At 41.0% G+C, this 12,669-nt stretch overlaps 6 protein-coding genes across 6 annotated transcripts; 3 read left to right on the forward strand and 3 right to left on the reverse strand. All coding sequences in view use genetic code 12, as the record gives it.

The window, feature by feature from the left end:
* Positions 1 to 101: 101 nt before the first annotated feature.
* On the forward strand, positions 102 to 512 carry HHT1 (Hht1p; the record flags this gene model as incomplete). Its single annotated transcript, XM_036808810.1, has 1 exon — positions 102 to 512. One exon carries the CDS (start codon positions 102 to 104, stop codon positions 510 to 512), a length of 411 nt encoding a protein of 136 aa, XP_036665510.1.
* A 291-nt stretch (positions 513 to 803) lies between these two features.
* CPAR2_808880 (uncharacterized protein) lies at positions 804 to 3,023 on the reverse strand (the record flags this gene model as incomplete). Its single annotated transcript, XM_036808811.1, has 1 exon — positions 804 to 3,023. One exon carries the CDS (start codon positions 3,021 to 3,023, stop codon positions 804 to 806), a length of 2,220 nt encoding a protein of 739 aa, XP_036665511.1.
* Positions 3,024 to 4,011: 988 nt separating this feature from the next.
* Positions 4,012 to 7,290, forward strand: CPAR2_808890 (uncharacterized protein; the record flags this gene model as incomplete). The annotated part of the gene is made up of 1 exon (XM_036808813.1): positions 4,012 to 7,290. One exon carries the CDS (start codon positions 4,012 to 4,014, stop codon positions 7,288 to 7,290), a length of 3,279 nt encoding a protein of 1,092 aa, XP_036665512.1.
* Positions 7,291 to 7,750: 460 nt separating this feature from the next.
* CPAR2_808900 (cornichon family protein) lies at positions 7,751 to 8,231 on the forward strand (the record flags this gene model as incomplete). The annotated part of the gene is made up of 2 exons (XM_036808814.1): positions 7,751 to 7,767; positions 7,835 to 8,231. 2 exons carry the CDS (start codon positions 7,751 to 7,753, stop codon positions 8,229 to 8,231), a joined length of 414 nt encoding a protein of 137 aa, XP_036665513.1.
* Positions 8,232 to 8,463: 232 nt separating this feature from the next.
* Positions 8,464 to 9,566, reverse strand: CPAR2_808910 (uncharacterized protein; the record flags this gene model as incomplete). Its single annotated transcript, XM_036808815.1, has 2 exons — positions 8,464 to 9,385; positions 9,442 to 9,566. The coding sequence occupies 2 exons, from the start codon at positions 9,564 to 9,566 to the stop codon at positions 8,464 to 8,466; spliced, it is 1,047 nt and encodes a 348-aa protein (XP_036665514.1).
* A 73-nt stretch (positions 9,567 to 9,639) lies between these two features.
* CPAR2_808920 (uncharacterized protein) lies at positions 9,640 to 12,294 on the reverse strand (the record flags this gene model as incomplete). The annotated part of the gene is made up of 1 exon (XM_036808816.1): positions 9,640 to 12,294. One exon carries the CDS (start codon positions 12,292 to 12,294, stop codon positions 9,640 to 9,642), a length of 2,655 nt encoding a protein of 884 aa, XP_036665515.1.
* Positions 12,295 to 12,669: the final 375 nt, after the last annotated feature.

The raw sequence follows: 12,669 nt of genomic DNA on the forward strand, positions 1-12,669 counted from the left end.
AAAAAAATTTGCCCTCACACCCCCTCACACCCCTTTTTCCCATTACTTTTCTTCTTTTGGTCTGATACAACACAACACAACACATCACAACTTAGTAAAACATGGCCAGAACTAAACAAACAGCAAGAAAATCCACTGGTGGTAAAGCACCAAGAAAACAGTTGGCTTCCAAAGCAGCTAGAAAATCAGCACCAGTTTCCGGTGGTGTCAAGAAACCACACAGATACAAGCCAGGTACCGTTGCCTTGAGAGAAATTAGAAGATTTCAAAAATCTACTGAATTGTTGATTAGAAAGTTGCCTTTCCAAAGATTGGTTAGAGAAATTGCTCAGGATTTCAAATCTGACTTGAGATTCCAATCGTCTGCTATCGGTGCTTTGCAAGAAGCTGTTGAAGCTTATTTGGTTGGTTTGTTTGAAGATACTAACTTGTGTGCTATCCATGCCAAGAGAGTTACGATTCAAAAGAAGGATATCCAATTAGCTAGAAGATTGAGAGGTGAAAGAACTTGATTGTGAGAGAAAGCTATTGCGACAGCGATGCTGTTTTATACATTCTCCCTTTTCTTTTTCACTTCTCGTTGATGGGTTATATTGATTGTATAGGTTAATTTGATACCTTGTTCTTTTTCAAAAGAAAATGTGTAGAGATTATTGAAATGAGCAACTTTTTTATTGTAAATGTATACCCTCCTTGTGCCTAGTAGTAGAGTTTTATTCCATCTTACCAATACCCTATCCCTGTTACCTATATTTATCCTTTTACGTCCCTTATCTTGTCTCTCTCTCTCTCTCTCTCCCTCCCTATGATCCATCATCAGTATTCAAGTTTATCTTATTCATTGAGTTGATCAAATGCTCATCTTCGTTCTGCTGCTGTTCCCCATGATATCCATACAGAAAAGATTTATCACCAGGTGGACCACGTCGACTTGCAACTTCATCTTCCTTGCCACTTCCCTTTACGGGAGTACTTGTATAGGAAGGTTCACTCTCACCGGTCCCCACTCCCGCTCTTGTGCTTGATGTTTCTATAGATTCCCCTTCCTCCGATGATTGTGGTGGAATGTTACTATCATATGAAGGAGCATATTGATGTCCTGCAACATGTATACCCATAGACGGCGGAGGCGGAATCGGTGGCATGTTTATTTGAGGACCAGGACCAGGGCCAGGACCGGGACCAAGCATATGTGGTGGAACCTGATGTGGATGTGACTGAGGCATCACAGGAGGAGGAAACCCACCAGCAGCGGCAGCAGCAGCAGCGGCAATGGCTGAAGCTGGATCCATACCCATGGACAATGCCGCCGCTACTTGCATTTGGGCAGCTTGTGCAACCTGCTGTTGCTGTCGTTGATACTTTTTGTTATTCACTGACACTTTACCCCAACTCAATCTGACTCTATTGCCACCAATTATAAACCCTTGCATGGCTGCAATCGTCCTCTCTGCTTCTTCTCGTGTAGAATACTTGACAAACCCACAATTTTTACCTGGAGGGATCTTAATTTGTTGAATAACCCCAAAAGGCTTGAACAATGTAAACAATGTTGCTTCTGTAACCTCCGATGATAACCCACCGACAAAGACAGTTGTATTGTTTGGATCAGAAAATTGTGGTTGCAGTATCTGTGGGTGTTGCTGTAGTTGCAGTAGTTGTTGCTGCTGCTGCTGTTGTTGTTGTTGTTGTTGCAGCAGCTGCGGAAGAGTTTGGAGAGGCAGAAACGGTAACGATTGAGGCATAAAAGGCTGTCCTTCACTTTGTGGATCATGGACCGAAAAATTATTGTCAAAATCTGGTGGCAACTGCATTGCACCAGGAGATCGATCATTACCCATTGAATTGAAGTAACCAAACAACGGACTACCTCCAATTTGCGGTTGTGGTGCGCCAGGTGGAATAAACATCATTTCTGGTGGCATTGCCACCGCCGCTGCCGCCGCCGCAGCTGCAGAACCAGGGTCTGGACTATAATAACCACCATGCAGGGGCGCAAATGGGATATTAGTACTGTTGTTGTGGCTATTATTTGGTTTGCTAAACTTGCGATAATTTGTGCTTCTGGGTGTGGCAAGAGCTACACGTAAAGGTCTTCCAGCAAACCAAACCCCATTCATTTCCGTCAATGCTCTTTGTCTTTCCAGCTCTTCAGTGAATCTAACAAATCCAAAACATCTTGATTTCCCTGATATCGGATCGGTCATAACCCTCACAGTTTTGATTGAATTGGGGAACCTCTTTTGGAAAAACGCCAATAAATGAGCTTCAGTAGTAGATGCTGACAAATCACCAACAAACAATGAATATTCTGGCATTTGAACAATGGGCGCACTCAATGTTGCACCACTAGCCCAATTCAACCTAAAGTACTTTTTCTGATTATCCGGATTATTCGGGTATAGTTGTTGTGAAGGCATGGCGATATCCGGCAACAACTGTCCATTCAAGCTCAATGCTTGTTGTGCATCTTCAAATGATTCAAATTCAACAAAGCAATAACCCGAATTGGTCAATCCTTGCAATTGTGGATCAAGTTTCAATGCTTTTGGTTTAATAATTTTTACACCAACTTTCTTTTTGAGCAAATTCCACCAAAGATCGGTTATTTGTTGTTCATCTAGCCACGAGTCCAAATCACCCATCCATAAAGTTCTAGGTTGCTCTATTACGGCCCCTCCACTACTACCACTTCCACCACTTCCACCACTTCCACCACTTATCAGTTCTTGCTCCGCCGCAACCGCATTTGATTGTGTTGTTGAAACTGGCGGATTGGGCACCGTGTATTCCGAAAGTAGTTCTTGTTCTTGTTGATGTTGATGGCTAGCGGTGCTTGATATCGTATGAGGGTTTATCGATTGCGTATTGGGGGTAATGTTGTTGTACATTTCTTCTTGTGTCAGGGGAAGCGCGGTGGTGGTGGTTGTGGTGGCGGTAGTAGAGCTGTAATTTACCGATTGGGGTTCAACTTCTTCGGGCTGATAGCTCTTGTTGTCATGGGAATGAGGAGGATGCGCCATGCTATAACTCTGCTTCGTTTATAAACTCTCCCGATTCTTTTTTTTTGGCTTTATTTACTGGTGGTTAGTGTGTCAACTGCAAAGGTGTATATCCGTGAAATAAGTTGCGATTCAAGGGATAAGGGAAATCTTTAGAGTTTTGGAGTTACAAATTAGATTTTTGTGTGTGTAATTTTTCTGTTTCTTCGGTCGGGGTTTACGAATTGAGTGAGTGCAAACCAATTTTTTTTAGAGCCGATTTTGAGCTTGACCCACTTTGTTGTTACAATAGCGAACAGCATACAAAGGCAAGAGGGAAGCCAAAATTACCATTGCAACTGGCTTTTGGGTAAAGGGGTGCGTGGTTCACGCGATTGGTTTGCTCGACTAGATTTGTAAAATGAGTAACTGGGGTGAGTTGAGATGATTTGAGATGATGATAGGGATATTTGATAGAATTGATCAATTAGATTGCAAAAGAGCTATAGGCACACTCGAGTGAGCTACTATACATGTGGGACCTTGGTGGATCATTGAAGCTTTGAAATGATTCATGCTTAATAAAAGGTGTCTTTGCTCCTAGATTGCACCAGGGATGTAATGCCTGCTGTAATCTTGACAGAGTGATCCAGCAATTGTACATAACAGCCTCTGTCCCATTTATCTATTATGATTCTGCAACTAACTCCGGATATCAAAGTGCGCTTGAACACAATTCATATCTAATGCTAGGTTTAACTTATGATTCTATCAAGTGCTATACCACCCCAATATCACGAGCTATAGAGTGATTCAATGGGCTGCTCCAACTATAATTGCCCACCCTATTGTGAGCTCTGGGGTTGGGTGGTGATCGATAAGTTTACTTTGATATGCTTAGTTGCGAAAACAAGTGACTGCTTTTTGTGTCTCTTTTTAATATGATCTTCTTCTGCTTTTTTAAAAATGTAAACAAAAGACCAAAATCAACTTTTACAACCAAAACAACAATTGACGTACAAAGAACACAATGGTTCTCGATGACACCAGTGCAGTTGATTTGAAAATGGGAGACAAAGTTAGAGACCAACGGGAAGCTAATTTGAAAAGAACTGTAAGTTCAAAAGAGTCCATGTCTAAGGAGAATCAACCAGAGGCTACTTCAAACCACCAAACCTCACAACCCTCATTTTTTAACCCTCGACAACCATCAGTATACCAAAAACAGTTAAAGTATGTGCCAAATACAAACTTTTCAGGAAATAAGAGCTCACTTTTGGTACATGACAATGAAGATTCTCCCCAACCTTCTGTCCCAAACACATTTCATCACAAATCTCATCCAAATGCAAGGTCAAAAGAATTGGGTGGAAGCAGACTTGTTGATGATGATCAGCATAGTTCGCTGCATCAGAGTTCACATTTTTCAAAAATTTTTCCTCAGGGGGTGCCAGAAGAGTTGAATGAAAAATGGACTCAACCTTCAACCACCGAAAACCCAAGCACCAATTCAAAGGACAACTTTTTAAATCAAAAGATTAGATCCATGGAGTTTCAACCTAGCAGTACGGTAATTCACAATTCTGATATTCAAATGAATGAAAATCTTCCATGGCGATCAGCAATCGAAAGTCCAGCTGGGAAAAACTTGCAAGATAGGTTTCACGACTCCAAGGAGATGTCAAACAAAGAGACAACCGCATCTTCTGTAACCTCCACGCCAGTGGGTACAACCCGAAGAGTTTCATCCACACTGTACCCAGTGGCCATTGATTTGAACCAATTCAAGCCAGTATCTCCCTTGAAACTATTCAAAGAAAACTATGATACATACACAAGGGACAAGCTCGAGGGAGTGTTACAGGGCGTTTCCAAGGCAAATACCCCAGCGCAAGCTAATGTCCGACCAGACTCTAGAGAACCCAAGTTACAAAAACCTGCATTGATTGAAAATTTGCAAGCGTCGAATATACCGCCGAAACTAAGCATCAAGGATTTCACCAAGACAGATTCCTATACTACCAACGCATACAAAGAGAATGCAGAAAATCTATTCTCCAAGCTTGTTCAAAAGGGTCACAAGTGGAATATTGAACGAATGAGGAGCGTTTCCAAAGAGACGGCAACATCGACCCCAAAGAGGACTCCACTGCAACCCGTTGATGATCATGATAGCCACTATGCATCATTCAGTACAGGGTACAGCTCTGAGGGAAACAGTGTCCCAGTTGATGCAGTGAATGAGAATAACCGGCTTTCCAACGAATTCACTTCCATTACCAATGACTCTGAGAGCCGCAGCGAAATGAAGGTAGATGAGATGAATTCAGACGTGACATTTGAATCACAGTCTGAGATGGTGGAGGAATTGAATGACATGCAAAGATCCATGCATACGCAGGACTTTGAACTGGGCGGTGGGAAACTTACATCATCGAGGACTCTTGAAAGCGACCAACTGGATCAACTTGAATCGTTGAACATGGATGGAGAAATAGAAGATACGATGGGAACCATAAAATTGAAGCCAATCAACAAATTGCGAAGCGACTTCATTACACCTCTTGTGAATGGAAAAATGGAGCCAGATATATGTTTATCTCACGATTACCCGGGTATGTTTTTTGATCCTGTCAATCTTAAATGGATCAGTACGGACTCACAAAATAAAACATTGGATAATATAGCCGACTTGACTGACAATGAGGTGGAATTGCCGGGCATTTTGAAAAAAGAAAACTCAAAAATGAGAAAGAACAACTTTGAAGTATCATTTCAGGAGCCCAATTCATTCAGTCAAAGCTTTGACAAACATGAAGATGGAGTTGTTGTGGGTGATGTCACAAAATTATCCCAATTGGTTGACACTTCCTTTTCCGAATCTCGAAAGAAGCTAGTGTCTACCTTGAATCGAGTTTTGGAATTAAAGCTAGGCGTTTCTTCTTGGCAAGATGTTGAGGAGACAGATTTGTCTCGCTGCGAGTTGAGCTCCCTCGTGGACTTGTTTGAGTTCTTGCCCAAGTTGAAAAAGTTGAATGCAGCAGGCAATCACATAAAATATTTGGCTGGTTTACCTCATAGTATTGTTGATCTTGATTTGTCTGGAAATGAGGTTGAAGACAGAAGTTCGTTTCGTGAATTGAGAGATTTGCATCGTCTCACGCTTGACCATAATATTTTGACAGAAACAACGAATTTTTCCCGAAACATCAACTTGACGGTGTTGAAGCTATCGCATAACAAGATTGATGATATAAGCGGCTTGCAAAAGTTGTCGAATTTGTTTTACTTAGATTTGTCTTTCAACAAGCTCAAAAATTTGAATATGAAAAGATACGAGTTGACCAATCTCCAGGAATTGAACGTGTCTAATAATTTGATTGAAACGATAGAGAGTATCGACCACCTTCTTGCTTTGAGGATTTTGAATTGTAATAAGAATCGAATATCAAAAGTGGATTGTGCTAATACCGGATTGAGAAAATTGTTGATCAACCAAAACAATTTAAATTGCTTGGATCTCAAGGGTATGAGGCAATTATTATGTGTGAAGTTTGATGGTAATGTGATTACTCAGTTGGAGTTTCCCCGACGTAACCTTATTGAGCGGGCATCTATGAAGTCACAGCCATATATGAGCCGAATTTGGGGTGAATCTGTTCCACTTTGTGATCAATTGAGGTCGTTGGATTTATCAGGTAATCGATTGTTGCCAAACTGTGCATTCCCGTTCATAAATGAGTTGACTTTATCTGCCATGAATTTGACTCACTTGCCAGCTAACTTTGCCAAGTTGTTTCCAAATGTACAATACTTGAATTTAAATTTCAACAAGTTGGAGTCTATTGAACCATTATCTCCTTTGGCAAGTTTGAAAAAAGTGTGGTTAGTGAGCAACAACTTGACTAACTTTTACCTCACCTTGAAACATCTCAAAAATTCGAGTGACAAGTTGGTTTTGCTTGACCAGAGATTGAATTCATTCAATGGATCATTTTATGACTTTGTATTCACACCTAACGAGGCTGAAGTTGAGATTGATTTGGCAACAGTGGAAGACATAGAGGTGTTTACGGAAAGGTTGGATGAATTGAATTGTACCCATGAATGGGAGGCACGAGATGAAGCATTTCAACAACAGTTGGAAACCAGGAGGGAGATGCGTACCATAAAGGCAAGAGAAGTATATCAAAGTTCAACGATTATGTTTTTCAAACGGTTGAGAACCCTTGATGGCATCCACATCTCCAATGCTTACAGATATGATGCTTATGTTTTATATAGAAAATTATTTCCCAAGGGTGGCTGAGTAGAGAAATATGGATAGAGTTGTGAAGGAATTTTAGGGCGAGGAACTCTGCTGTAGCTTACCCTGTGTCCCTTCATGTGGAAAATCGTCGCATCACCAGCGGAAGCAGGTCACATTATGCTCGTGTGCCATTAAAGAAATCGCCCATGGCTAATCTGCAAACACGAACTCCCTCAAACTCAACAAAGATGGTAATATCCGTATTAAATAAAGTATCTCTCCTAGTCCTATGTATCCCGCAACCACTACCTCTCTCCCTCTAAGCCCATTGCTTCTGTCCCTCTCGTCTATGCTTATCAAAATTGCGCTCAATGACAGAAAAAGGCACAAGCAACAAACAATCGTCACAGAAGAAAAAAAACAAACCAAAATTAAAATCAAAAATGTTCATCGATGTCAATTTCAAAAAAAATCTTTGCTAAAAAAGTTGAAATTATCTCCTTAAAGATCTACTGCAACAATGAACGGTGAAGGATGGTACGTGATACAAAACTATACTCCCCCATTCCTATTTCGAGCATGGAACTAACAACTGAGAACCTAGGTTATTTATTCTTGCGGTTGTTGTCAATGCCGTTAACTTGTTTTCCCAAGTGTTTTTCACAATCATGTACTCTGATTTAGAGTGTGACTACATCAATCCTATCGAATTATGTAACAAGTTGAATCCTTGGTTTATCCCTGAAGCAGGCTTGCATGCTTTCATAGCATTGTTGTTTTTGGTCAATGGTTATTGGTTTTGCTTTTTGCTCAATTTGCCATTGTTGGCTTACAATGTCAACAAGTTTTACACCAAAAATCATTTGTTGGATGCTACTGAAATATTCAGAACATTGTCAAAGCATAAGAAGGAGAGTTTTCTCAAGTTGGGATTCCATTTGGTGATGTTTTTCTTTTACTTATATAGAATGATCATGGCATTGGTCAAGGATGACAATTGATCGAGAGACGGAATAGCGTTAGACCAGTAGGAACGTCCGGTGATGTTGCTGGTAGTGGTGGTAGTGGTGGTAGTGGTGGTATTTGTTTGTTTGCTCAAGGGGTGGAATATGTTACAAACGTGTATTAATACATCAACAATTTCGAGAGATAAGTGTAGAATCTCAGCTATTCACTTATATGGCCAGTGTATATCACTCCTGGAGAAACCGTCTCTTCTTTCTCGTTTCCAATTCAAAGTTCTGCCTCCTTTTCTTTTAATTTTTCATTAACAACATTCAATTTCGAAGCAACCCCTACTTCGGGGTTAAGAAGCAATCTTAAATTGTTCAATTGCCCTTCAACGGTATCCAGGTAATTCTGCGTTGGAGGAGCGCTCTCCTGTACTTGTTGTTTCAAAGTGTTCATTCGTTCGTGTATCGACGTAATCCAATCATGTTCGAATTTGCTTTTGCTCTCTTTCTTTTTCATTCCAGCCAATTCCGTTGCTATTTGTTTGCTTTGACGCTTCAGCTCCACAATCATTTGTCGTAGTTTAGCTTTTTCCTTTTGTATCTTTGAGATGTACATTGCTGTTTGATTGAGGTGTGCCGTCTTGTCTCGAAGTTGATCAATTGCTTCTAAGACGTGATTCTTGAATTGATCAATATAAGGAGCATCTGTTTTGAAATCATCGATCAAGCTTCGTAGAATTTCCAAAGCACCAATTGCTTTTTTGTCTACAAGCTGTTCAATTCCATCTCCTTGATGATGACTTTCACTAAGAATGAACTCTCGAATTGGATCCAAATCAATAGTGAATGGCATTGCCAGAAACTGGCGAATTTGTTTCAGTGATTCACGGGCCAAAACTGGAATTTCAGTTAATACAGCATCAAGTGGTGTCTCAGAATCACTGCTGCGCAATGATGTTGAATCATGCATTGGCTTGACCGATGAACGTCGCTTGCGTCCAGCTGCTCTATTCTTCTTCGGCCTACCTCTTTTACGTCTCTGTGAAGGAGTGTGAATATCCAGTTTCACTTCAGATGATAGACTTTCATGCTCTGCTTCAACATGGGGAGCTCCAGTACTTTGAGCACCCGTGTTATCATCCTCTAATGTTGATTGTGGGTCATCAACAATTTCCAATTTTTGAGCTTGAATCACACGTTTCCTTTCGCATTGGTTAGTAATTACGCGTTAGGCTAATATACAAATTCGATAACATACCCTGGACCCCTTATTCTTGCTAGACGCTGAATTTGTCTCTCATAATTATCAAAGCTACTCATCATATTAAGAGGTTGAATGGAGTAGAGCAAAATGCGCGTCCGGTTTCGAAAAAATATTTGCATCAGTAAGTGCCACCAGAGGTAGATGTCAAGTCTAGATTTTTATTAAACAGAAAAGGGTATCTAGTATAACGTATCAAAAGAATGTCACAAGGTATGTCATACACAAGTGAACGGCAACGATAAAGAAAGAAGAAGAAGAAGAAGCTGCTCTGATTCCATGTCCGGTGTAAGAGCTTGGTGGAGTTGATGTTGTAGGTCCGTTCGAAGTGGTGGGTCCGTTCGAAGTGGTGGGTCCGTTCGAAGTTGTAGGCTCGTTGGTAGTAGTTGATTCAACCGGAGTTGTGGGCTCAATTGTGGGCTCAGTTGTAGATTCGGCAGGGGTAGAACTGCTTCCAAGATTTGGTCCACCAATAATCACTATACCGCCTCCGGTAGCGGTAGTGGCTGAAGAGTCAGTGGTTGTAGACAGTGAATTGCTAGTTCTGGATTCACCAGCAATTGATGAATTGTTGCGTTGACAGCTTGAGGAGACAGTTGAACTGGAGGAGACGGATGAACTAGATGAGCTACTACTCAGGCCAGATCCAAAGGCTGATACTTGAGGAGCATCTTCTGCGGTTCCCGTCCAGCAATATTCTTGGAAACATTTAGCACACTCTTCACTTTGCTCTTCACCCAATCTTTCTTGTTGTCTTCTGATGATGGCACATCCCACACAAGTGGCCCAATTGGAGTCCTCTGTTAAATTACCTCTCGACATAACTTCATATCCATTACGGATAGTTCCAGTTTTTTCTGCATTGTCGTAGGCTAACTTAAAGGTTGAAAAGTTTGCTAAATAAGATTCGTGGTGATTGGACAAGTAAACTATCAAAGGAACATCAGTTTCATTCAAGTCCTTTTCATCATGAAACTCAATAATGTTGGATAAAGCAGAGGCATTGCAACCAAAAAAAATTGGCTTCTCTTTCAAGTCTTCACTTAAATATGTGTCAACTGTTGGAACATATGGGAAGGGGGTCCCTTTTCCTTGATTGGTAAATTGCCATTTGTAAGTTTCTGTGAATGATGTTCCGTTGGGCCAGTTTTGTTCAGTGTCTGCACTATTGTCGAAAGCAAAGATGACGTCAACGCCACGATCGGTTTGAATCAATGGATAAAATGGAACATTTTGACCGTTTTCACCACCATCAACTAACGACAAGGTATTGTTATTGACAATAGTATCAATTTGTGCATATGATGATTGAAAGAATGGATTGGGTTTGTAAACTGCTACATCACCCTTGGTGTCAGTTACCACGGACATTATTTGATCGAAAATGGGTCTAAGAACAGTGCTAACGTCGTAATCATCCAAGTTAGCAAAGACCTCATTGAATACGGATGACGAAGTTCCCATGATGAAACCTGCGTTATCGTAATTCCTAACACACTGATGTGATTCTCCATCTTCAAGGCTAGAACCCAAGTATTCGGTATCCACAAACGCATTCAACGTGTCAAAGTTACCCAGCTCGTAAGGTGAAATCTCCACAATAAATGTCAGATTTGAGCTAATCTCTGTATCCTCAATTGTTTTACCGTTAGCGACTAATATAGAATAAGGCATTGAATGGTCTTTGAAACTAGTCAAGTTACGCACGCTGGACCAAGTAAGGTTGGCACCACCACTGGAATCATCCAAGAATTGATGACTCAAAGCCCTACCCCAAATGTCAGTTGCGGAAGTGTTGAACCCAGCCCGGTTTTTGCTAACGATAGCAGTGCCAACTCCAGTGTAAAATCTAGCCAAAGTTATCAAATCGCCAGAATTTGGATTCAAAATGGAAGCCTCAAGGTCCCAGATTTGCGAAGATCCGTTCAATATATTTTCAACAGAAATCCAATCATTCAAAACTAATGTGCCAACCATCCATGATCCACCTGAAAGTCCAACTAAATAGGTGGACGCTTGCAAAAGACCACCTAAGGCATTTGTGTTTGAATCTTCAAATCTGTTATCAAGAGCCAAAATCGATCCTGCACCTGCTAACATAGCTCTGTATCCGCCACCTGAAAACGACAAACCAATTGTTATATTGTGTTCATCTGAATTATCGTTGATGAACGATTCAGCATCAAAGTTACTCAAGTTGGCTCTGTTGTTTAAAAAGCTGATCAAAAATTTGTTCGTCTGCTCTTGCTTAGCTTCAATGTAGTTCTTCTCCCCCTCAGATAAACCGTCACCTTCACGAACAAGAACGTCTGCAGAACATGTGACATTCACCGGCGAGTACGGATTTGCAACACCGTCACCATCTGAATTCAGCTCTGTCTCATCTGTGGATTGAGCTTGAGATGAGCTTCCACTCGACTCTCCTCCAAATATACCTCCGAGCCAACCCCCAAATGGTGATTCTGAATTAGTCGATGCTGCCGGTATCGATAATGACGCAGATTGCGATGAGCTTCTTTCACTTTGTGAGGTAGAAGAAGGCGCCGGTGTGCTGCTTGCTTGAGTTGAACTGGTTGATCCTCCCAATAAACCAGCATACCATGGTTGACTAGATGATGTGGGTGTTGTGGTACTAGAAGCCTCCGTTACGACACTTGACAGTTGTTGTTGACTTTGTTGCTGCTCGGTAGACGAAGATTGAGCTGAGGTGCTGGTTGCACCTCCAAAAATGCCTTCCCACCATGGTGTCGAAGGTGTGGCACCCAATGTATTCTCCTCTTGTTGAAATGGCCATACTGCAGCAAAGACCGTGGCGAGTAAGTAAATGTATAGTAGAATATAGCGTTGCATTGGTTGATTGATGAGAGAAAGAGAAACTAAAAGTAGGTGTCAGACGTCCATAATATATATTTATATATTCATTCTTACCGTTGACAGAGCCGTGCCATTAAGATTTTCTTGAATTGCGGGTTCCTGTATTTTTGTTTAGAAACTTCTTTACCCCATTTGGAGAATTAATTCAAAGATTGCTGCTTGAAGAGATGCATAAAATACACAAACTGCAAAATGGATTAACTTTTTAATGTACGAGAGACTAACTCTTTAAAAAGACATGCCTCTTCCTGAAGAGTTAAAGAAAGAGGTAATAGCTGAAACAATCACGAATAGCCGCCTCGTATTCTCGTAGGTTGCTCTAGAATCAAAAACCCTATGATCGATTTCGAA

Source organism: Candida parapsilosis, contig 005807 (assembly GCF_000182765.1).
Source record: "Candida parapsilosis strain CDC317 annotated contig 005807".
Taxonomy (NCBI): Eukaryota; Fungi; Ascomycota; class Pichiomycetes; order Serinales; family Debaryomycetaceae; genus Lodderomyces; species Lodderomyces parapsilosis.